General features: G+C 50.0%; 3 protein-coding genes across 4 annotated transcripts; 2 read left to right on the plus strand and 1 right to left on the minus strand.

Moving 5' to 3' along the window:
* Window positions 1-435: 435 nt before the first annotated feature.
* CALR (calreticulin) lies at window positions 436-4,337 on the plus strand. Its single transcript, XM_026488136.4, has 9 exons — window positions 436-606; window positions 968-1,069; window positions 1,256-1,459; window positions 1,904-1,998; window positions 2,089-2,298; window positions 2,378-2,491; window positions 2,586-2,729; window positions 3,377-3,469; window positions 3,555-4,337. Exons 1-9 carry the CDS (start codon window positions 516-518, stop codon window positions 3,753-3,755), a joined length of 1,254 nt encoding a protein of 417 aa, XP_026343921.1. The 5' UTR covers window positions 436-515; the 3' UTR covers window positions 3,756-4,337.
* Window positions 4,338-5,968: 1,631 nt separating this feature from the next.
* Window positions 5,969-11,904, plus strand: RAD23A (RAD23 homolog A, nucleotide excision repair protein). 2 transcript variants are annotated; one of them, XM_026488141.4, is made up of 9 exons: window positions 5,969-6,222; window positions 7,618-7,779; window positions 7,947-8,128; window positions 8,264-8,319; window positions 8,450-8,577; window positions 8,850-8,928; window positions 9,049-9,179; window positions 10,893-11,057; window positions 11,137-11,904. In XM_026488141.4, the coding sequence occupies exons 1-9, from the start codon at window positions 6,151-6,153 to the stop codon at window positions 11,248-11,250; spliced, it is 1,089 nt and encodes a 362-aa protein (XP_026343926.1). In that variant the 5' UTR covers window positions 5,969-6,150; the 3' UTR covers window positions 11,251-11,904. The 2 variants fall into 2 exon arrangements, with proteins under 2 accessions (XP_026343926.1, XP_026343925.1); XM_026488140.4 differs by having other exon boundaries at window positions 6,012-6,222; window positions 9,046-9,179.
* A 506-nt stretch (window positions 11,905-12,410) lies between these two features.
* GADD45GIP1 (GADD45G interacting protein 1) lies at window positions 12,411-14,315 on the minus strand. The gene is made up of 2 exons (XM_026488146.4): window positions 13,932-14,315; window positions 12,411-12,772 (listed from the first exon to the last, which is right to left on the minus strand). The coding sequence occupies exons 1-2, from the start codon at window positions 14,279-14,281 to the stop codon at window positions 12,454-12,456; spliced, it is 669 nt and encodes a 222-aa protein (XP_026343931.3). The 5' UTR covers window positions 14,282-14,315; the 3' UTR covers window positions 12,411-12,453.
* Window positions 14,316-24,111: the final 9,796 nt, after the last annotated feature.

A 24,111-nucleotide genomic window follows, 5' to 3' on the forward strand; every position in this document is an offset into this window, starting at 1 on the left:
AAAACCTTGCCCACACCTCCCCGCAGAGGGATGAAAGAGGGCGAGCTCGGGCAGGGTCCCGGTGCAGCGCGGTGACACCCGCACACGCACGCGTTCTTTAAACGCCGGGACCAGAAGCTAAGCGCGCGGGCTAGGGCGGGGTTGGGTCGAGGTCTGGTCACATGACCTGGGCTTAGGGGCTCGAGGCCCCCACCACACCGGTGGGAGGCCCCCACAACGCGTGGTCGACCTTCATTGGCCAGTTGTGTGGCCAATAGAAATCGGCCATCTGGGAACCCTGCGTTCCGAGGCACAGCCTAACATGCTCGGACGACAAGGGCCCAATGGAAAGTCAGGGCCTTGGCCGCAGACCAATGACAAGGTGCGGAGGGCGGGACAAGAGGCCGGGCCAGGTTGGTTTGAGAGGCGGGAGGCTATAAAAGCGCGCGGCCGGCGGCAGCGTCTGCCCCTACTGCAGAGCCGCCGCCGGAGGAGAGATTTAAAGGGCCCGCGCGCCGCCGCCCCCTCGGCCCGCCATGCTGCTACCCGTGCCGCTGCTGCTCGGCCTTCTCGGCCTGGCCGCTGCCGAGCCCGCCATCTACTTCAAGGAGCAGTTTCTGGACGGAGGTAAGGCCTGGTCCCGTCTCGAGGCCGTCCCGACGACGAAGGCGGCCCCTCAGCCTAGGTCTGCGTTGTACCCCTGTAATTACTGCTTAGAGGACCAATACGGTGGTCTCCGGGGACGACAGCCGCAAGCGAGCCTCCCTTCCATGTCCCTGGGGAGCGTCGAGGGTGCAGCGAGCTCCCGCGGCGGAGTTAGGATTCGCTGGCGGAGCCCTTAAGCCATTGAAGGTGTCAAACTAGAGGCTGGGGTGGGGTCAGTCAAGGGGCATTTGTTTCCTAGTCTTCAGCAGTTTGAGGCCACTGGCGGATATTCGGTGGGGAGAGATCCGTACGGCCGCACTGACCTGCTCTTTTGATTCCCTAGATGGGTGGACCGACCGCTGGATCGAATCCAAACACAAGTCAGATTTTGGTAAATTTGTCCTTAGTTCCGGCAAGTTCTACGGTGACCAGGAGAAGGATAAAGGTAAGAGCCTGGGGCGGGTGGGTGTTCAGATTCAGGAGGACTTCCTGGGGGAAGCCCTGCACAAGACACAGCCTGGGTATCCCCACAAGCAGGGCAGGGGTTGGAAGGGGCCGTCCTCTGTGTCTCCAATGCTTAGGGTCCTGGAGGCTGGGGCTGAGCCATGACCTCACTATGGTCTCCTGCTAGGGCTGCAGACAAGCCAGGATGCCCGCTTTTACGCTTTGTCGGCCAGATTTGAGCCCTTCAGTAACAAGGGCCAGACACTGGTGGTGCAGTTCACCGTGAAACACGAACAGAACATCGACTGTGGGGGCGGCTACGTGAAGCTCTTTCCAGATGGTTTGGACCAGACCGACATGCACGGAGACTCTGAATACAACATAATGTTTGGTGAGGGGCCCCGCCCTGGTGCTGACCTTTGATCCTTACAGGGAGACTGAAATCTCAGGGGTTCCTTAAAGCCCCCCACAGGTAGTTTTGAGAACATGAGACATAACTTATGTAGTTAAGGCTTGTGTTTAGAAGGGAGACGGAGCATTGCATTGTTATTGTTGATCTGAAACTGTTAGTTTACGGGATTTTCTGTAGCTATGTTCTGATATTACCAGTGAGGGCATTAAATCCTAGAGTCGGGTTTTTTGTTTTGTTTGTTTTTTACTTTTTCCTTTTTAAAAGTCTCCGTGTTTGGCTCTTTAGAACCCATCAGGGTCTGATTCCTGCCTTATGATCCTTTATAGACCTGAATTTAAGAACCAAGTCTTCCTTTTGTAAAAGGGGGGGAGCTTTGCAATGGCGGGCAGCTCCTTGCTTTAACTGAACCCGCTTTTCACCTAGGCCCCGATATCTGTGGCCCCGGCACCAAGAAGGTTCACGTCATCTTCAACTACAAGGGCAAGAACGTGCTGATCAACAAGGACATTCGTTGCAAGGTGTGACTGGGGGTGGTGACAAATGGCTGATGGGGGAGTCTCAGAGGCCAGCCCTGGTGGGCGGGGCCACTCATCTCCCACCCTCTTCAGGATGATGAATTCACACACCTGTATACCCTGATTGTGCGGCCGGATAACACCTATGAGGTGAAGATTGACAACAGCCAGGTGGAATCAGGCTCCTTGGAGGATGATTGGGACTTCCTCCCTCCCAAGAAGATAAAGGATCCTGATGCTTCGAAGCCTGAAGACTGGGATGAGCGGGCCAAGATTGATGACCCCACAGACTCCAAGCCTGAGGTTGGTGCTTGGGCAGAGGCTCCCCACATGGAGGGTGCACAGGACAGCTGGGTTGACTGACATTTTTGTGTATCCTCAGGACTGGGACAAGCCCGAGCACATCCCTGACCCTGATGCTAAAAAGCCAGAGGACTGGGATGAAGAGATGGACGGAGAGTGGGAACCACCTGTGATTCAGAACCCTGAGTACAAGGTGAGTCAGGCTCTGAGCAGGGTGGGGGTGCGGGGTGCACAGTGGGGAGCCCACTGACCTCCACTCAACCACTATTTCCCTTCCCCTTCTGCAGGGCGAGTGGAAGCCCCGGCAGATCGACAACCCAGATTACAAGGGCACTTGGATCCACCCAGAGATTGACAACCCTGAGTATTCCCCTGATAGCAACATCTATGCCTATGAGAACTTTGCTGTTCTGGGCTTAGATCTCTGGCAGGTAAGAGAGGGGCTTCCTGGAGTACTGCAGGGTCATCCAGGAGGAAACGGATGGTAGTAGCATTCAACTGCGGGCATATCTGAGCCCAAACTGCTTTTCCTGAAGAATTTCCTGGTCTGTCTTTAATGGAGTTCTCACAGCACCCACTTTGAAGTTCTGCTTATTACGTGCCGGATACCTAAGTTTTTTCACACAGACTTGTTTAACTACCCTTAACAACTAGAAGTTGGTTAGATAGCCTTGTTAAAAAATTAGTTTCAGGGTTACTTGTTTGAGTTAGTTAGTACAACATGCAAGTTTTGATCTCACAGGCATGAGTTCAAGCCTCACATTGGGAGTAGAGCCTACTGGGAAAAAAAAAATGTGACTACTAGAAGAAATTTAGAAAAATTCCATTTCAGGGGGACTGAATTTTTGTCAGTTTTATTCACTAATAAACATTTTGTGCCTAGAATGATGCCTGGCATGTAGTAGGTACTAGAAAAATATTTGAAGAGACTGAAAGACCCGATTTTACAGATGAAGAAATTGAAGGGGCATTGTGTAGTTGTCATGGGAACATGTGGGGCTGGGGGGGGCTTGTCCAAGGCCAGGGATATCCGATATCCCCTCTGACCACTTCTCCATCAATCCTTCTGCCCCCCCAGGTCAAGTCTGGCACCATCTTTGACAACTTCCTTATCACCAACGATGAAGCATATGCAGAGGAGTTTGGAAATGAGACCTGGGGTGTCACAAAGGTGGGACCAGGGTCTGGTCCTGGGCTTGGGGGTGGGTAGGACTGGTGGCTGGGGCCAGGCCCTAAGGTGTGTGGTCTCTGTGCAGGCAGCAGAAAAGCAGATGAAGGACAAGCAGGACGAGGAGCAGAGGCTAAAGGAGGAGGAAGAGGACAAAAAGCGCAAGGAAGAGGAGGAGGCAGACAAGGAAGATGAGGAAGACAAGGATGAGGATGAGGAGGATGAAGATGACAAGGAGGAGGAGGAAGAGGAAGATGCTGCCGCTGGCCAGGCCAAGGATGAGCTGTAGGGGCCACGCCGCTGCCTCGAGGGCTGGACTGAGGCCTGAGCGCTCCCGCTGCAGAGCCGGCTGCGCCAAATAATGTCTCTATGAGACTGGAGAACTTTCATTTTTTTCCAGGCGGGTTCTGATTTGGGGTGGATTTTGTTTTTTTTTTTTTCTCCCCTCTTTTTTTTTTTTAAACTGGTGTTTTGTCTTTGATTCTCCTTTAGTCCTTATTCCTGATCCTCATCTTTCTTGATTGACATCTTTGCCTTCCTCTGTCCCCTTCTCTCCCCAGATCCCTTAGTTTCCCTCCAACCTGAGGGGGCAGGGGAGTGTGGAAGAGAAGCCCCAGGCCCAAGATTCCATCTGCTTTCCTTCCTGGATCCCAGAGGGGGGCAGGAGAAGAGGGTGGCATCCCCAGCCCCCAGCACTGAGGAAGAACAGGGCTCCTAGGGCCTGAGCTCTGACCCCTACCTACCATCTCCCTTTTTCCCCTGCTCCCAGGACTGGGCCACTTCTGGGTGGGGCAGTGGGTTCTGGCTTGGCTCACACTGAGAATGTAAGGACTACAAACAAAATTTCTATTAAATTAAGTTTTGTGTCTTCCTCCTGTGTCTCCTTCTGGGGGAGGTGACTCTCGAGTAAGGCTCATTTTCCACCAGCTAAAGTGTTGGTTGAATGTCCCATAAAGTTCCAGGGCTGTTGTTTACCCCCACAACTTCAAACCAGTGGGAGAAGGATTGTTAGAAATGCCATTACATTACAAATACTCAACGTATTAACTCATTGAGTCTTTGCACCAAACTGGTGAGTTTTGTTTCTAGTAACCAGTTCAGTTTGATGAGGAGGCTGAGCTCCAGAATTTAAGGAGTAGGGCAGGGCTATGAACCCACATTGTGGCAGCATTTCATGCCCTCCATTTTACACTCAACCATATATACCTCTTAACTGTTAATGAGCGAGACTACGTAGAACGATTGGACCATTTTAAACGTTTTCTTAATACCAGTCAGTATTAGAAGCTATTCCTTTTATAATAATATAGGTGCAGACATGGTAAATAGTGTGTTGGTGATCTCAGAATTCTTACAGGGAAAGAGATGGCCCCTAGGAGGGTGCAGAGATGACAGACCAACAAGGTCTAGGCTCCCTGAGGCTTAGCCCATCTCTTGGGGTTCACGAGGCTGCCACTGAAGTCCAGTAGGTGGTCTGGAGGTCATGTCCGTTGTTGCAGGAGAGAGGCAAGAAACCCTCAACAGCCTGGCCTACTGTGGTGGAAACGTCTAGGCTCTGCCTGCGGTGAAGGGAAAAACAACAGGACCTGGTTACAGTTGGGCAATGGGTGAGGTGTCCAGTAACTGCCTGGTACTGGGCTTGAGTTGAGTACTTGAAGCTAAAGAGCAGGTTTGGAGGCATGTAATGGTCATTTCAGGATGGGAGGGCCTCCACCAGTAATGGAGATACTCTCAGCCTTACCTCCATCCAGTCCCCCAAAGCACCATCTTCAACTAAAGTTTTGGCCAACTAATCCTTAAATTCCTTGTTCGTTGGATGGGCCTCCATGCTTCCCACCTATGTCCTGTGGCCCAGTTCCACCCTTCTGGGAAGCCTCTAGAACTGGTGCATCCAGGGAATGGTTATGGAGAGAATTCTGTATTCAATGTAGGGAGACCTTGAAAGGTGACGTTTCCTTAAACACTTGTGGGGTCCGACTGGGGATAATGGGGTGAACAAAGTGGTTGGGGAAGGAGCAGCAGAGAGGTGGGACACCCAGGAGCTAGTACTGTAGGTTCATTCCAAAAATCCAGTTCTTCAGGAATGAAGGAGGCCCCAAACTGGCCCCTTGTCCCTGCTTCCACAGCCAAATGTGGTTTTTAGAATTTTCATTTTTTAATTGTTAGTGACCTTTTGAGTATCTTTTCCAGTCCTGAGTAAGGGTTCCTATGAGGGTGGCCACACCAGAACAAAACTAATTTTGGAGACAAAAAAAAAAGAAACCTTCATAGAAAAAATACAAATATCTACAAGTACATGAAAAAATTTGTTCAATGTAATCAACAGAAACTCATAAGGGCATCAAACGGGGCCACGTCGGAGCCATTTTGTGGCTGTATGACGTCACCTCTAACGGCATGGCGTCACTCTAGTAAGCCACGTGATGTGTACGCGTGCTGAATGAGAAGCTACCTCCGGAAGCCGAGTTTAGTCTGCGCATGCCTGACCAAAGGCCTCACTCTTGCGCATGCCCACCAAGGCTAAGGGGGGGGGGGGGCGCAGGTCACGTGCTCTGGTGGTCCGCGCGCGCACCGCCTGCCCCGGAAGCGGTCGGCTCCCGGCGCGGCTGGGCGCTAAGATGGCGGCGGCGTGAGTTGCATGTTGTGTGAGGATCCCGGGGCCGCCGCGTTGCTCCGGCCCCGCCATGGCCGTCACCATCACGCTCAAAACGCTGCAGCAGCAGACCTTCAAAATCCGCATGGAGCCTGACGAGACGGTGGGAGCTGGACCGGAGCCCGGGGGTGGGAACGACGGGTGCCGGGGGGGGGGGGGTAGGGGTGGGGGCGGGGAGGACGAGATCCCGACTGGAGGGGCGGGGAGGACGGCGCGGGCAGGGCTCTGCCCACCTCTCCCAGCCTGCCTGACTTTCCCGAACCTCCGTTTGGTTCTCGGTCCAGCCCCCGGCGACTTGTGCTGATGGCGCTCATGGGCCGGTCTCCGGACGAGGCCCCACCCCCGGGGCACCCATCAGGCCCCAGCTCCAATGTCAGCGCCCTCGCGGGTCGCGGGAGCCGCAGTCTCAGATTCCCGGCCGGGCCACGCTCTCCGGGACTGGGGCTCCGAGTTCCCAGCTTTGCAGGCGTTTCCTCGGGGCGTTGGTGGCCGAATTTGGGAGTAGTGACCGGGAGATGCCGAGTGGTGACGGCAGTGACGATGATAATGTTAATAAACGGCCTGATTTTCAGTGGTCTGTGTTTGTTGGCGGTTTGTTCATTACCAGTTGCTGAGCGATTTAGTGTTATCTTACTAAAGATCCAGAACAGAAATCATTTGAGCACTCTTGACTCTTTCACTCCATTTTACAGATGTGAAAATTTAGAAATTAGGGAACTTTGCTGCAGTCACATAAACCAAGTAATGGCAGAACGGGGATTCAGATTTGGTTTTGCCTCATGTGAGAGCCCGTAGTCAAAACATTGCGCTACATTTTTAGCAGAAAAGAGGCTTAGGACCTAACAGACATATTAAACGTCTTAATACGTGTTTGGTACTTTTTGCACAACTACCTCATGAAAGAGACGTTGAACTCTACGAGTTGTAGAAAGGGAATCACTCGTATTTTTCGATCATTCCAACTGTTTGACTTTGGGCAAGCTACTTAATCTCTCTGTGCCTCTGTTTCCTCAAATATAAAACGGGGTTAATAATACCTACTTCATGCAGTGGTGAGGCCTTAAAAGTGGTATGTATACACTTGGGTTAGTATTGTCCGTATAAGATGCCTTTGGCAAAAACTGAGCACTGTCCGCAGTGTGGAATGAAAAATCTTATTTCCCTTTTATTCTATTCCATTTTTCATTATACTTTACATTATCTGAAATTGTATTTGTTTTCTTTTTTCCTTGCATTAGTGTTATCTCCACGAAGCAGGGACTTGTGTTGAGTTTTGTTCCTTGTTATGTGTTCAGTACCTAGAATAGCACCTGGCATGTGATAAGTGTTGGGTAAACACTCCGTTGAACGGCGGGATGAGCAAACACATTCGAATCTGGCATGGTTGACTCTGAAGCTTAACTTCTCTGCCATTGAGGCTTGTAGTCTCAGACTTCCCTCCTCCCCCTTCCCCACTTAAGAATCTTTAGGTTTGCAATGAGTGTTCCTCTCCTTCCAGGTGAAGGTGCTGAAGGAAAAGATAGAAGCTGAGAAGGGTCGCGATGCCTTCCCCGTGGCTGGACAGAAACTCATTTATGCTGGCAAGATCCTGAGTGATGACGTTCCCATCAGGGACTATCGCATTGATGAGAAGAACTTTGTGGTCGTTATGGTGACCAAGGTGGGTGAAGTGTGCTGGTTGGGAGGGTGGGTGACTTAGCTGGGGAGCTGACAAAGAGCCAGTGTGCCCGGGAGAGATTAGCTATGAATAGGGCGGGGCTGAGACGGGATGGGATGTTGGGGCTAGATAGGGATATTGATGCCTGCTCCTTTTTCTGGGTGTCACAGGCCAAAACTAGCCCAGGCACTTCAGTACCCCCAGAAGCCTCACCTACTGCTGCCCCGGAGTCCTCCACGTCCTTCCCTCCAGCCCCTGCCTCAGGCATGTCCCATCCCCCACCTACTGCCAGAGAGGACAAGAGCCCATCGGAGGAATCAGTCCCCACGACATCCCCGGAGTCCGTGTCAGGGTAAGGCCAGGGAGCAGAAGCCCCAGCTTGGGCCCTGTCTTCCCAGCACATTCCAGCATATACGTGTTCCTACATACCTGGGGGAGGGCAAGCCACCAGAAGCCAGGGTCCGATTTCTCTCTCTTGAATTTGCAGCTCTGTTCCCTCTTCAGGTAGCAGCGGGCGAGAGGAAGACGCGGCATCCACGCTAGGTGGGTGGGTGGTCCCCAGGGCAGAAGCAGTTGGGCGCCCCAGCTGGCATCTGGGCCTTGTGTGGGTGTGGGAGGGCCTGGGAGCTACCCTTGCCCCTGGGTGACCCAGGCCTTGCTCCTCCTTCCACAGTGACTGGTTCTGAGTATGAGACGATGCTGACAGAGATCATGTCCATGGGCTATGAGCGGGAACGGGTCGTGGCCGCCCTGAGAGCCAGCTACAACAACCCGCACCGAGCCGTGGAGTATCTACTCACGGTGAGGTGGGGCTACTCCCTCCTGGGGAGGCCTCAAGGGAGTACATGGGCTTACATGCCCCGATGGGTGGTCAGAAAGGCAAAACCTGCCCTCAGAAGCCTTTGGGTTGTGGTTCCAGCCAGGAAAGGCTTCCTGCAGGAGCTGGACATAAGTGGTGGGGTGGGCCTGTGGAGGGCAGGGCCAAGGCCTCACCCGTCCTCTGCCAGGGCTGAGCATGCAGAAGGGAGGTAGCGGGCAGCCTGTGCGTTAGAACTAAATAGGACCCCTGACAGGGAATTCCTGGAAGCCCCGAGCCGGAACATGGTTCTGTCCAGGAGAGCCAGGTGTCGGAGCAGCCAGCCACAGAAGGAGGTGAGCTGTTGGGGAGATGTGCATGTTGGGTGTCTGCTGTCAAGGCGTTGGACTCTCCTGCCCCCAAACTTTTGGGAGTCCGGCATGGTGTCTGACTGCACACCTTCCTCCTGCCAGCAGGAGAGAACCCCCTGGAGTTCCTGCGGGACCAGCCCCAGTTCCAGAACATGCGGCAGGTGATTCAGCAGAACCCGGCACTGCTGCCTGCCCTGCTCCAGCAGCTGGGCCAAGAGAATCCTCAGCTTTTGCAGGTGCGGCCCTGGGGGTGGAGGGAGCCATGGCAGGCACCACCTCCACTCCGCTGTGGGTACCACGGCCCCAGAAAGCTAGCCCGGCCTAGTGTGGTATGTTGGAGTCCCTCTGTATTTGGAAAGCAGGACTAATGACAGCCCCCCGCTGCTCTGTGTGATCTAACGATCTGCCTGGTTTCGTGTAATTTTCTCAAACACCTTGTGAGGTATGGGTGCTACTGTCATTGTCTCACAGAGGAAGATGCCAGAGGTCTGGAGCAGTCTGGCAGGTGGTGTGGTGTGTGTGTCTGCCTCCACCCTCTGGGTCCTTTGCTCTACCTTCTGGGTCTTCAGGCTCTGGCTCGGCCTCACATACAGTTAGTGCATCCTGAGTGTCCACAGGGTTGCATGGCACCACCCAGGACCCGTGTGTCCCAGCAAGGCTCTGTCCTGCCCTTGAAGGTTCCTGTGCAGAGGGGCAGTGGCCCTTGGATGTGACAGGGTTTTCTGGATCCTCTGTAAAGGCCTGCCTCTCCTGGTTTAGGGCCTGTCATTTGCTGCCGCTCCTCCTGCTTACCGTCTCCAGGTGGTGCAGGGCACAGGCTGCACGCCTGCATTCTTCTTTTCTGTTTAGTGTTCCCTGTATGTCACCTTGGGTGATGATGTTCCCCCCACATCGATGTAACCAACCTGAATCTCCAAGTGCCCCGCTTATCCGTGGCTGATTTGACACAAGCATGAAAGTGCTTTCTAGATGCTTAAGACTTCAGAGCAGATCCTCTTCCCAGCCCTCCCCATCCCTGCAAGGACCAGCCTGGGCACAGCCCCCACAGTCCCATTCTCCAGCAGGAGCCAGATTCCTGAAAAAGCACTTTCTGAGGTGAAGTTTAAGTCGGACATACATAAAAATAGAGTTGTAGAGAGTTGTAGAACTCCCAGATATGCAACACCCACATGAGTTAGTCTTTTAAAAATGGGCGGGGGGGGGGGTGGCAGGGGCATGGCCGCGGCACCTAGGTGCCTCGGTCGGTTAAAGAGCTGCCTTCGGCTCGGGTCACGGTCCCTCGGTCCTGGGAAATGAGCCCCGCATCAGGCTCACTGCTCAGCGGGGAGCCTGCTTCTCCCTCTCTCTCTCCCCGCTGCTCCCCCTACTTGTACTCTGTCAAATAAATAAAATCTTCAAGAAAATAAAGTGTACAAGGATCACGTCTTTCTCCATTTAACCATCACCGTGGTGTCCTTTCATACTAGAAGCCACTAGAAGAAAGCACGTCTGGTCTTTGCCTTTCTTTGTTTTGTCCCCCTTCTGTTGCTTGTTCACTTTGTTCTCGCCACATGGATCTTCTGTTTCTGGGATTTGTCAAGTGCTTTTCTGTCTCCAGGCCTTTGCACTTACTGTTCTTTCTGGAGGAAACTTCCCTTCCCATCTTGCAGATCACAGGCCCGTCTTTCCTGGCCTGCAGGATTTTTTTCTAGTCCAGTGTTTGCCCTACTGTATGACAGGCCCACTATTTACATTGTAAATAATTGCCCATTTATTTGTTTATAGCCTGTCTCCCTACCCTGAAAGTCAGCTCCGCCAGGACAGGGCCTGTATTCGCTCTTGTGCTGCTGTTTGGGCACAATAGGCACCCTCTAAATAGGAGCTGACTGAATGAAAAAGCAGGGCGTGATAAGGGGTGGGCGGGCATCAAGGGCTGTGGGTCACAGTCCCTTCCCCTCTGTCTCCCACAGCAAATTAGTCGGCACCAGGAGCAGTTCATCCAGATGCTGAACGAGCCCCCCGGGGAGCTGGCAGACATCTCCGATGTGGAGGGTGAGGTGGGCGCCATAGGTGAGGAGGCTCCGCAGATGAACTACATCCAGGTGACGCCACAGGAGAAAGAAGCTATAGAGAGGGTAAGAGGCCGGCCTGAGGGGGACCTCCCTGGTGGGCAGGGCCCCCGGCCCCTGCTCATGCCCACCCATCTTCCTGCAGTTGAAAGCCCTGGGCTTCCCAGAGAGCTTGGTGATCCAGGCCTACTTCGCTTGTGAAAAAAACGAGAACTTGGCTGCCAACTTCCTCCTGAGTCAGAACTTTGATGACGAGTGATGCAGGGAGGCCAGGCCGCTGCCCCCCAACCTCCCAGCCCCCCAACTCCACAAAAGTTTTATAAAAGAAAAAAATATATATATATTCATGTTTATTTAAGAAGTGGAAAAAAATCAAAAACCTTAAAAAAAACCACCCCAATTTCCCACCCTCCTCAAGTGGCCCCCATTCCCACCTTGGCCTGAGAAGACCCAGGCCAGACAGCTGTCCCCCATCCCCCACCCCAGCCCTGCCTGCTCTAAGAAACTGGCAGGACTGGAGGCGACAGATGGGCCCCTCTTGGCCTCTGTCCCAGCTCCCTGCAGCCAGATGGAGAGGCGGCTGCTTGTTTCCCCCTCCCCTGAAGAGCCCCTGAGACCTCCCCCCGCCTTCTTCCAGGGTGAGGGGAAGCTGGGGCCCCAAACTTTGATCCTTCATTGGAGTGCCCCAACCTTTCGATCTGGGGTTAGCACTTAGAGGCCCAAGGACCCCCTCCCCAGTCTGGCCTTGGCCTCTGGCCTGCATCCCTTTGCTGGAGAGGAGGAGGCCTGGTTTGTCCTGCCTGGGGAGGGGGGTAACATCAGAACTGCTCTGGAGGTCAAGACCACGGCTCCACCCCAGGACAGAACCGTGTCTCTAATAAAGGTTTTGAAGTGAATAAAGTTTTAAAAGCCAGTCCTGTGGTGTGTGCCTACTGGGGCTTCCTACTCCAGCTCGTCTGGGTCTGGGGGCTAGTTGGGCACAGGTGATATGGCAGTGCTGAGAAGGGGCAGAGTGGTCTGTCAGCCTCTGCAGGTTGGGGCTTCCAGTGTCTCCACACCCGCCTTGAGGCTATCTCGTTCCTAGGCAGTGGGCCCCAGCCCCAACTTAGCCTTGGAAGGGCTGCTTCTCCCTACCCCCCACCATCACCACTGCAGTCTGTTTTGGCTACACTTCCCCCCCTAGTAATTGGCTAATTACTGGAGATTAATGTTGGTAAACAGAAGCCTTCTTCTCCTCTGCCATCTGCTCCTCCATTATTTCCCCCACTGCATCCCCCTTTTTCCCCCTGAAGCCCCGGTTAGTCGGCATGGCCTAGAATCCCCAAGTAAGCAGTGCCAGAAAGGGTGGGGGATTCCCTGGCCCCAGATGTTGGGGGGCCCAGGAAGGGGCATGATGCGAGAGGACACAGAGCTCTCCAGGGCTGGGGCTGTCGGGCAGCAGATTTTATTGCAAGAGGCTAGCTCAGGAACTGGGTGCCACAGAGGGTGCCGAGTCTTGGGCCGCAGCAGCAGCCAGTGCAGCAGCTCGTGCCTCCTTCTTCTGTCTTTGTTTCTCCTCCTTGAGGCGTTTACGCTGCTGCTTCTCCAGGTCCTGTAGCAGCTCCTGGAAGCGGGCACTCCTCGGGTCCACATGGTAGCCCAGGCGTTCCTGGGCCTCAGCCTGCAGTCGGGCCCGCCGCTCCTTGTCTGCCTGCTCCTTCTCCCTGCGCTCCTGCTGCTGCCGCCGCCAGTTCTCAATCATCTGTGGCATCTTGGCCATTCTCTCTGCAATGAGCTGCTCTCTGCAGGGGAGGGTAGAGTGGTGAAGACAGCAACACCCAGCCAGAAAAGGAGCACCCGTCCACCCACAGCCCGCCCCCTAGTCTGTCCACATTCCGATTCCCCCAGCTCCCCCAACAGATGTGAAAAACTGGGAAGACGTGGTGGTCATTAAAACGGTCAGGTAAAGTCCCAGACAAGTGAAGTAACAGGCAGGAGAGATGAATTAACTTGTGTGTGACCTTGAGCACAAGAGAGCTGACCTCCTCGGGAGACTCCCGAGAGTCAACTCAGCAATTCACTGAGCTGTCTGCTGAGCCATCCGAGAACGCATACCATATGGCCATTCCCAAAGCACACACTTTAATCCTGCAGACAGCACTGAGCACCTACTGTATGCCAGGCCCAGTTGTAAAGGCAAGAAATGGACTGGACCTTTCCCTCCAATCCTACAAGTCTGTAGGTGCCAGTCACAGCCCCATTTTAAGGATTAGAAACGTGAAGCTGAAAGATCTAAAGCCCCCATGGCAGCTGGAATGGGGCAGAGACTGGGGTTCACATTCCAGCTCCACTGTTTACTACCTGGGTGACTGGACAACTGACTCCACAAACTCCCAGCCTTCGGTTTTTCATCTCTAAAATGAGGGTGATCCCCTCTTCCTCTTAGAGTTATTGTGAGGACAAAAACAATGAAAAGCAGGAACACGTTTGGCCTGCTCCCCCAACCTGCCTGCCCTCCAGGAAGTGGCACCGTCCTGATGTTCCTGGTCTTGCATCTTCAAGTCTAATCCTTCAGACCTGTCTCCAAGTCTGACCTCTGCCCTTGACTCCAGGCCCCATCACCTCCCACTCTTCTCCAGCTACACTGACCTGGCAGTTCCTTAAAGCTTCTTCCTACCTTAGGGTCTTTGCACCAGCTGTTCAGGAACACTCCCTAAGATCTCCCCATGGCTATGTGTGGGCATTCAGGTCTCTGAGGATCAAGTCCTTAGAGGTCCGAGGTCTCACAAACCAAACTCGTCCTCTGGCGCACACATCTTCCACCCAGTTTTATCTTCCTAATGGTTCACTGCCGCCATCTGAAATTATCTTGTTCTCTGCTATGTGCTCAGCACCTGCGACAAGGCCTTGCACGCAGGAGGTCCTCAGCCCACAGCCCCGCGCCTGCCCGACCACACACACCTGGCCTGACGCTTCTGCTTCTCCGCCAGCTGCTGCACCCGCAGCGACTCCTGCATGGCCGCCAGGCTCGGGCACCATTCTCGCTCCTCAGCCTCCAGTTCGCGCAGCTGCTCCCGCGACGGCCACAGCGAACCGGCGGCCACCCCGGAGGCGGCGCCGTGCCGCGCGAACTGCTTGGCTGCGTAGCGCGGCCCCAGCTGCCAGCGCGGGGTCAGCGGGTTGTCTGGGTCCGGCCACCAAGGCCCTGGCGCGCGGCGTGGGGGCGGCGGCGCCCGGTAGTCACGGGAGCCCCGGCCCAGGGTCGCCGGCAGCTCTAGCAGGAAGCGCGCCCGTCGCACGGGCGCCGCCATCTTGGCTGTACGGGGTCCTCGCGGGCCGGCAGGGCTGGCCACAGCACTGCCTGCGCGCGAGGTCCGACGGCAGCCTGGGCGGGGCGCGGGACGTCCCTGCTGACTCGGTTCCGCGCAGGGGAGCTCTCGAAGGGGGAATAAACGTTTATATACCTTCAAGTGTAATTTAAAATTTTATTTTACGGTTATTTATTAAAATCTCATTAAGTTTTAATTTTATACGTTTAAAGTAGCACTTGTTTTTTTTTATTTCAAAATTTGAATGTTTGGGGGCGCCTGGGTGGCTCAGCCGTTAAGCGTCTGCCTTTGGCCCAGGGCGTGATCCCAGGATCCTGGAATCGAGCCCCACATCGGGCTCCCTGCTCCACTGGGAGCCTGCTTCTTCCTCTCCCACTCCCCCTGCTTGTGTTCCCTCTCTTGCTGACTGTGTCTCTCTCTGTCAAATGAATAAATAAAATCTTAAAAAAAATTTTTTTTAAATGTCTAAATTCTGAACAAATATTTAAAAACTTAAATATTACTTCAGTTTGAAGTTTAATCTACATATTACTTTATATTTTATTTTATTTTTACACGTTACTTTATATTTTAAATATTTAGAATCTTAAGATGTTCGTTAAAATATTTAAATTTCATTTAAAAGACTTGAATATTGTTCATAATATTAAATATTTATTTTTATGCTTTATTTTATGCTTTTCAAATTGACTTTTAATATCTCAAGATTTTTATATTAAGGAATTATTTAAAATCTTACCTAGACAATTTTAAATATTTGAATTTCTACTTAAAATATTTAAAGTTGTATGATTATTTAAGATATGTAGGCATTTTGTTTTAAATTTTATTATAAACATTTTGTTACTTTATGCCTTTTAATTTAATTTTTTCATATTTAAAAATATTTACAAGGTGCAGCAGTTAAACAGTATTTTTTAAAAACAGGATTTCAGCCTTAAAAAGGAAGGAAATTCTGTCTCATGCTATAACATGGATGAACCTGGAAGACATTATGCTGGGTGAAATAAGCCAGTCACAAAAGGACAAAAATCATGTGATTCCACTTATATGAGGTCTTTGGAATAGCCAAATTCAGAGACAGAAAGTAGAATGGTGGTTGGCAGGGGCAGAGGAGACAAAGAATGGGAGTTAGCGTTTAACAGAGTTCCTGTTTGAGAAGGTGAAAAAGTTCTGGAGATGCACAGTGATAATGTTTACACAGCAATGTGAATGTGCTTAATAGTACTGAACAGTACACTTAAAAATGATCAAAATGGTATGTTTTATGTCACATATATTTTCTCTCTCACACACACACATGAACTGCGGTGTGCCGGGTGAACTAGGAAGCCCGGAGAAGAATGTTCATAATTTATCACCACAGCACATCTACCATCTGTGTCAATCCCAAGCTGGAAACAGCCGGCCCCTGAGTCCATTGACAGCAGAATGGAGACCTAAATTTTGATGTTTCAACCAACAGAATACCACACAGGAATGGAAGAGCAGAAATTAAAGCTGGGTGTAATCTCAACGTGAGTGATTCTCAGGAACATCATTTGCAACAAAGGAGGCAGGGCCCAAGTCATTCCTTTTCATAAGGGAATGTTTTTCACTGCGTAAAGTTTACACAAATTGTCCTTTTTATGTGAAATGGAAAAATTCTGGTGTCATTATGGATGCACACCTTTAGGGATAAAGGATAAAGGCAAGGCAGCGATCATTCTGGAAATCAAGATGGGACACTGGTGGGGATGAGGGGACATCTGGGTAGTGGTCACGTGGCAGGGGGAAGAGGGTCACTTGGTAACAGGTCATTGAGCTGGACAGTCCTGTTCTGTTTGATTTTCTCCAAGTGGACTGTATTTAATGTAATGTTATTTCTTTAAAAAAAATTTATTTATTTATTTGTCGGAGAGAGAGAGCGAGCACAAGAAGGGGGAGGAGGAGACAGAGAAGCAGGCTCTGCACTGAGCAAAGAGCCCGAGATGGGACTTGATCCCAGGACCCTGGGATTGTGACCTGAGCCGAAGGCAGACGCTTAACTGACTGAGCCGCCCAGGCGTCCCAAATGTTATTTCTTGATCTGGGCCACAGGGGTGCCTGAGTTATAATTATTCTGTAAACTGCGTATGTGTGGGCTGCGTACTTTCCTGTAGATTTATTATACTTTGTAAGTGAAAAAAATAAAAATACAAGCAACAAAAAGGATTACAGTGAGCAGTCGTACTCCCACCTGTCTCCCATACCCCCTCCCCTGACCCTGCCTGAGCTTCTCCCCTGACTTGTGTTAGTTTCTCATGTATCCTAGAGCATTGCTTTAGACATTGTCATTTACAGTGTTAACGAATTATTTTGCAAGGACAGATGAGTACAGTCACCTACGTCATCACCCAGAGTTAACAGATATTAACACTTTGACTAGATTGCTTCAGATCTTTTTTGTTTAATGGAAATATAGTTGACATACAATATTATATTAGTTTCAGGTGTTCAACGTAGTGATGTGACAATTACATACATTACAAAATGCTCACCACGATAAGTGTAGTCACCATCTGTCACGATACAATGTTATTACAATATTGTTGACTGTGTTCTCTATGCTGTACTTGTCATCCCTGTGACTTTGTTTTATAACTGGAAGTTTGTACCTCTTAACCCCCTTCACCTATTTTGCCCATCCCTCCACCGCCTCCCCTCAGGTACCCACTTTCAGATCCTTTTTTTAAAAAACTCCTTTTATTTTATTTTATTTTTTAAAAAGATCTTATTTATTTATTTGACAGAGAGAACGAGAATGCACAAGCAGGGCGAACAGCAGAGGGAGAGGGAGAAGCAGGTTTCCCGCCGAGCAGGGAGTCCTATGCGGGGCTCGATCCCAGGACTCTGGGATCATGACCTGAGCTGAAGGCAGACGCTTAACCATCTGAGCCATGCAGGTGCCCCTAAAAAACTCCTTTAAGTAAAACTTGCCCCCTACTATGAAAACCTCCAATGACAGTAAGGCCTCCACCTACAAATGCCACCCCTTTCCCTCTCCACCCTTGTAGGAGGAACAATTATTTTGAAATTAGCTCATTCTTCTAGGACCAGACCAAACTTTATGCATTTGCTACTTATCTTGAAAACAATATGCAATATATATTTTATTTATTTATTTATTTTTAAATTTTTTATTTATTTATTCGACAGAGATAGAGACAGCCAGCGAGAGAGGGAACACAAGCAGGAGGAGTGGGAGAGGAAGAAGCAGGCTCCTAGTGGAAGAGCCTGATGTGGGGCTCGATCCCAGAACGCCGGGATCACGCCCTGAGCCGAAGGCAGACGCTTAACCGCTGCGCCACCCAGGCGCCCCATATTTTTAAAAGATTTTATTTATTTGAGAGAGTGAGAGCAAGAGAGAGAGAGCACAAGCAGGGGGAAGAGGTAAAGGGAGAGGGAGAAGCAGACTCCCTGCTGAGCAAGGAGCCCAATCTGGGACTGGATCCCAGGACCCTGAGATCATGACCTGAGCTGAAGGCAGACGTTTCACCGACTGAGCCACCCAGGCGCCCGCAATATATATTTTTAAACAATTTACATTAACAGTATTCGGAACGTATTAGATTGCAACTTTCCTCCCTCAACTTCACGCTTTCCAGGTGTTTCCACGCGGATCCCTGGAGATTTATTGTACCTGCTGTGCGGCTGGTTTTCACACTGTGGGTCAGGAGCCCATTATTGACTCAGGAAATCAATGAAGTGGGTTGTGACTAGCATTTATTTATTTATTTCCAGGTTTACAATTAAGGGAAGAATGGTTCATAGAAAACTTTTTATTTCAAAAATTATTTATTTAAAAAATTGTGGCAAAACAACACGCAAAGTTTACCCTCATCATCATTTTAAAGTGCGCTGTTCAGTGGCAGTAAGCACATCCACACTGTTGTGCAATCAGTACCAGAATCCAGCTCGAGAACTTTGTCATCTTGCAACACAGAAACTGTCCCTGTTACACACTCACTCCTCATTCTTCCCTCCCCCAGCCGCTGGCACCCACCATTCTATCTCTGTCTCAATGAATTTGATGACTCTCGGGACTTCATATAAGGAGACTCATACAATATTTGCCCTTTTGTGACTGGCTTATTTCACTTAGCCCAATGTCCTCAATAATGTCCCCATTGTGGCATGTGTTAGAATTTCCTTCCTTTTCAAGACTCAGTGACATTCCATCATATGTATTTACCACATGTCATTAATTCATTCATCCACTGATGGATACCTGGGCTTCTTCCACCTTTTGGCTGTTGTGAGTAATGCTCCCATGAACACGGGTGTACAGTGATTATTTTTAATAGAAAAAATAGAATAGAATAAAAATATCAGATTGTCTCACATGTAGTAAGTGTAAATATCCTTTGGTGAAACTTTTATTTTTGTCACATATACATGTTTGTATATACTAGTGTTTCAGTTGCAAATGATACCAACAAACCGTGCCCCAAACAACCACTTTGATGATGCTCATAGACTGTGTAAGTCAAGAATTTGGTTGTCAGGGGCACCTGGGTGGCACAGCGGTTAAGCGTCTGCCTTCGGCTCAGGGCGTGATCCCGGCGTTCTGGGATCGAGCCCCACATCAGGCTCCTCCGCTATGAGCCTGCTTCTTCCTCTCCCACTTCCCCTGCTTGTGTTCCCTCTCTCGCTGGCTGTCTCTCTCTCTCGAATAAATAAATAAAATCTTAAAAAAAAAAGAATTTGGTTATCAACAATAACCAAACTATGGAAAGAGCCCGAAGGTCCACCTACTAATGATCGATAAAGAAGATATGGTGTCTCTATATATGCAATGGAATATTACTCAGCCGTCAAAAAGAACAAAATCTTGCCATTTGCAGTGACGTGGTTGGAGCTAGAGGTTATTATGCTAAGCGAAATAAGTCAGTCAGAGAAAGACAAATATCATATGACTTCACTCATATGTGGAATTGAAGAAACAAAACAGATGAACATATGGGGGGGAGAGAGGGAAAAAAACCATAAGAAATTCATAAGTATAGAGAACAAATTGAGGGTCGGTGTAGGGAGGTGGTGGGGGATGGGCTAGATGGGTGATGGGGATTAAGGAGGGCACTTGTTATGATGAGCACTGGGTGTTGTATGTAAGTGAAGAACCACTGAATTCTACTCCGGAACCATATTGCACTGGATGTTCACTAACTAGAATTTAAACACAATTTTGCAAAAAAAAAAAAAAAAAAAAAGGAATTTGGGCAGGGCACAGTGGGGATGGTTTGTCTCCGCTCCATGCTTTCTGCGGCCTCAGCTGGGAAGAATGTGAACTTGAATGAACTGATGCCTGGCTACTACAATCATCAGAAGGCATCTCCCTTCATTCATGTCTTGTCATTGATGCTGGCTGAAGTCTCAGCTGGCTATTGGCTGAATATCTTCTACAAAGTGGTTTCTCCATGGGAGCCAATTCGAGCTTTCTCACAACATGGTAGCTGGCTTCCAAGTGCACAAGGCTGGAGTGCATGGCAATTTTATGACTGAATCTCAGAAGTCACATGACATCATTTCTGCTCTATGCTATTGGTGGAGCCAGTCATAAAGGTTGTCTAGGTTCAAGGGGAGGGGTCAAAGATTGTCATGCAATCAAAGGATTTTCTTTCTTTTTTTTTTAAAGCTTTTTTTTTTTTTTTAGATTTTATTTAGTTATTTGACAGAGAGAGTGAGAGAGCACAGCAGAGGGAGCAGCAGAGGGAGAGAGGGAGAAGCTGGTTCCCCGCTAAGCAGAGAGCCCGATGCAGGGCAAAATCCCAGGGCCCTGAGATCATGACCCGAGCCAAAGGCAGACACTTAGCCAACTGAGCCACCCAGGCGCCCGCAATCAAAGGGTTTGCAAGGTCACATACAAAGAATTGTATGTGGGATGGGCATACTCTTGAGGTCTCTTTGGAAAGTACATTCTGCCACCCCTGGTTCACAATATAAAGTGTATTTCTCACTGCACTTAGTTGTAAAAAATAAAAGTTAAAAAGTTGCAAAAAATCTCTGCTCAATATTGTTCATGGTATGAATAAACTATTCCAGCAGGCTGTTTTGGCAGACATTTGGTTCCATTTTTTCTTGATTGCAAAGATAATGTGGCAGTGAGCCTCCCCATCCGTGTCCCCCTGTGCCCACGGGGAGGTTTCCCTGGGGTACCCAACAAGTTTTCCCCCAGGATTTGCTGAGGGACACCTGGCCGGTGTGGTTGAGGTCTAAGTGAATGAGGGGACTGAGGAAGGAGGTACATTGCAGAGCAATAAACAGGGGTCAGCCATGCAGGCATTATAGGCCATGGTGAGGAGTTCGGTTTTATTCCAAGGGCAATGGGGAGCTGTGGAAGGTCTTTGAGCAGAGAAGAGATGGATATGATTTATGGTTCTCCTCTGGCTGCTGAGAAGATCAGACACTGAGTAAAGCAATATGTAGAAGCAAAACACGCATTAGGAGGTAGAAAGGGCCACGCGGTCCCTGACCTGCACTGGCCTCAGGGCCTTTGCATTACCTTTGCTGTTACTATGCCTAGAATTGTCTTCCAGGATCTTTATAGGGTGGGCTCTTTCTTGTCATTCATGTTTAACTCTGCAGTCACCTCTTCTACTTTCTTGAAACTTTGAAGAGATAGGTAATGAAGTAGAGCTGGACTTTGACCTCAAACAGCTCACAGTCTTGCGGGTGAGACACAAAAATAATTATAGTGGAGGTGAAAGAAGTAATTTCCCACAATGGGGCTGATGGGCAGCCAGGTGTGGGACTTGTAAGCAGCAGTTTCATACCGGACCAGGAAATTTGGGATCCACTCTGAGAAACACCAGTTTAGAAGCTAACAGTAGGCACGTTGATGTCCAAGTCGCCTCAGCTGAGTTTCAGCCACTGGCCAGGGCTCTGCACACAGCGGGGCCAAATGGCACTGGGGTGGGGTGGGGTGGGAGTTGGGGTGGGGGGCACGGAGGGGAAGAAGTTTCTGAGGGCAGGTCTTAAATTGAAATTTTATTTAAATTAAAATTTACATAGCATAAAATTAATCATTTTAAAGATTTATTTGCTTGAGAGAGAGAGAGACAGAGTACAGGGAAGGGCTGGGGGACAGGGAGAGAGAAACCTTAGCAGACTTCTTGCTGAGCTTGGAGCCGACACAGGGCTCCATCCCACGACTCCTAAAATTAATCATTTTAAAGTGAGCAATCCAGGGGTGCCTGAGTGGCTCAATTGGTTGTGCGTGGGACTCTTGGTTTCTGCTGAGGTCCTGATCTCAGGGTCATGAGATCGAGCCCCGTGTCAGCTCTGTACTCAGGGTGGAGTCTGCTTGAGAATCTCTCTCCCTCTCTCTCTGCCCCTCCCGCTCATGCTCTCTTTCTCTCTCTCAAATAAATAAATAAATAAGATGAACAATCCAGGGGCGCCTGGTGGCACAGTCCGTTAAGCATCTGATTCTTGGTTTCACGATCTTGGGGTCATTAGATCGAGTCCAGCGCCCGGCTCTACGTTCGGCAGGGAGTTTGCTCAGGATTCTCTCTCCCTCTCCCTCCCCCTCTGCACCTCCCCTTAACGCATGCGCTCTTTCTCTCTCTCAAATTAATAAGTAAATAAAAACTATAAAAAAAATAAAGCGAACAATCCAGTGGCATTTAGCACATTCACAGTGTGTGCAACTAGCACCTCTGTCTAGTTCTGGAGCATTTCCATCACCCCGAAGGGACGTTCCATCCCCATTAACAATCATTGTCCCTTACCCCCCCCTCCAGTTCCAGGCAACCAGTAATCTACTTTCTGTGTCTACGGATTTTCTCTAATTCTGGACATTTCATATAAATGGAGTCATTTGTGACCCTTTGTATCTGGATTCTTTTTCTTTTCTTAAAAATATTTTATTTATTTATTTGACACAGGGAGAGACACAGCGAGAGAGGGAACACAAGCAGGGGGAGTGGGAGAGGAAGAAGCAGGCTCATAGCGGAGGAGCATGGAGCCCGACGCGGGGCTCGATCCCAGGACTCTGGGATCACACTGTGAGCCGAAGGCAGACACTTAACGACTGAGCCACCCAGGCGCCCCTGGATTCTTTTTCTTAGCGTGCTTTCAAGGTTCATCTGTACTGTAACATGTATCAGTCCTTGCTGGACTGAGTTGTGTCCCCCCGCCCCACAATTCATCTGTTGAAGTGCTAACTCCCAGTACCTCAGAATGTGACCGTATTTAGAAATGGGGTCTCAAAAAAAGTAACGAAAATGAGTTCAGTATGGTGGGCCCCAGCGCAGTCTGCCGGTGTCCTTCTAAAAAGAGGAAATCTGGACACAGACTCATGGAAGGAGGACCCTGTGAAGACACAGGGAGGAGATGGCCTTTCACGAGCCAAGGAGAGAGGCCTCAGAAAACAAACTAACAAGGGTGACCCCTTGATCTCAGATTCCTAGGCTCCAGAACTGTGAGAAGATAAATTTCTGTTTATGAAGCCTCCTCGTCCCCGGTCCTCTGTTACGGCAGCCCGAGCAAATTACTATGAACTTCATTCCTTTTTACAGCTGGACGATATTCCATTGTAGGGATTTTTTTTTTTTTTTGTAGTAGCAAGATGGAAAATAACATAGATGTCCAAATATGGAGGTCCGGTGAAGGAAACTGCTAATTAGCCACAGGATGGAGCACTAGGCAGATGTTAAAAAGAAGGAAGGTGCTCGTGGGGCGCCTGGGTGGCTCAGTGGGTTAAGCGCCTGCCTTCAGCTCGGGTCATGATCCCAGGGTTCTACGATCGAGCCCCGCATTGGGCTTCCTGCTCAGTGGGGATCTTGCTTTTCCCTCTGCTTCTTTCCCCTCTGCTTGTGCTCTCCCTCTCTCTCAAAAGAAGGAAAAGGAGAAGAAGAAGGAGAAGAAGGAGAAGAAGAAGGTAAGAAGAGAAAAAGAATGAAGGTGCTCTATAGATCATGGTTTTCAGAGTTTGGTCCCCAGACCAGCAGCACCATCACCCCCTGGGAACTTGTTAGAAATGCAGGTTCTCAGGCTTCAGCCCATACTCTACAGTGAGCTCTCCAGGTGACAGGGACACATTGCTGAAGTATGAGACCCACTGCTGTATATGACCATACTGACACCCTAGGCGTTCACAGCACCCCCAGCGTGGTTTTTAAAAATACCAATGCCTGGGGCGCCTGGGTAGCGCAGTCGTTAAGCGTCTGCCTTTGGCTCAGGGCGTGATCCCGGCGTTCTGGGATCGAGCCCCACATCAGGCTCCTCCACTAGGAGCCTGCTTCTTCCTCTCCCACCCCCCCTGCTTGTGTTCCCTCTCTCGCTGGCTGTCTCTGTCTAATAAATAAATAAATCTTTAAAAAAAATAAAAAAAATAAAAACACCAATGCCTGGATCCCATCCCCAGAGATCCCACTGTAATTGATCTGGTTCAGGGTCTGGGAAGGCATTACCCAATTAGAAATGACTCTCATGGGCAGCTGGGAATGTGAACCACTGATACGGAGCAAACTCCCAGAAAGAGGAAGTGCAAACGAGTCAGGTCCCAGATGGTTCGTTGCAGGACTGATCATGATGGTGAAAAACTGGGTAATGGAAAAATAAATTTGGGGTCTACACGTGCAGCAGAATACTCTTCAGAGTGGAAATGAAGGAATATGAAGTGGAGGACAGATGAAAGTTAAAAGGATATATAGATTATGATACCATGTATATTAAATTTAAAACAACAAAACAATTTTATGTATCTGAATGGACACACATGCAGTAAAGCTATAAATACCGGCATGGGAATTAAAATTGGCCAATTCAGGAATTAGGAACAAGGATAG

Source organism: Ursus arctos, unplaced genomic scaffold (genome assembly GCF_023065955.2).
Source record: "Ursus arctos isolate Adak ecotype North America unplaced genomic scaffold, UrsArc2.0 scaffold_14, whole genome shotgun sequence".
NCBI lineage: Eukaryota > Metazoa > Chordata > Mammalia > Carnivora > Ursidae > Ursus > Ursus arctos.

What these genes read in the sequence shown, in the direction of transcription:
- CALR (XM_026488136.4), top strand. Translation starts at nt 516, where the DNA reads ATGCTGCTACCCGTGCCGCTGCTGCTCGGCCTTCTCGGCCTGGCCGCT. An exon ending in TGACCAGGAGAAGGATAAAG is followed by an intron (nt 1,070 to 1,255) that starts GTAAGAGCCTGG and finishes GTCTCCTGCTAG; the next exon opens with GGCTGCAGACAAGCCAGGAT. An exon ending in TGGGCTTAGATCTCTGGCAG is followed by an intron (nt 2,730 to 3,376) that starts GTAAGAGAGGGG and finishes CTGCCCCCCCAG; the next exon opens with GTCAAGTCTGGCACCATCTT.
- RAD23A (XM_026488140.4), top strand. Translation starts at nt 6,151, where the DNA reads ATGGCCGTCACCATCACGCTCAAAACGCTGCAGCAGCAGACCTTCAAA. An exon ending in TCCCCGGAGTCCGTGTCAGG is followed by an intron (nt 8,129 to 8,263) that starts GTAAGGCCAGGG and finishes TTGAATTTGCAG; the next exon opens with CTCTGTTCCCTCTTCAGGTA. An exon ending in CCGTGGAGTATCTACTCACG is followed by an intron (nt 8,578 to 8,849) that starts GTGAGGTGGGGC and finishes GACCCCTGACAG; the next exon opens with GGAATTCCTGGAAGCCCCGA.
- GADD45GIP1 (XM_026488146.4), bottom strand. Translation starts at nt 14,281, where the DNA reads ATGGCGGCGCCCGTGCGACGGGCGCGCTTCCTGCTAGAGCTGCCGGCG. An exon ending in AAGCAGAAGCGTCAGGCCAG is followed by an intron (nt 12,773 to 13,931) that starts GTGTGTGTGGTC and finishes CCTCCCCTGCAG; the next exon opens with AGAGCAGCTCATTGCAGAGA.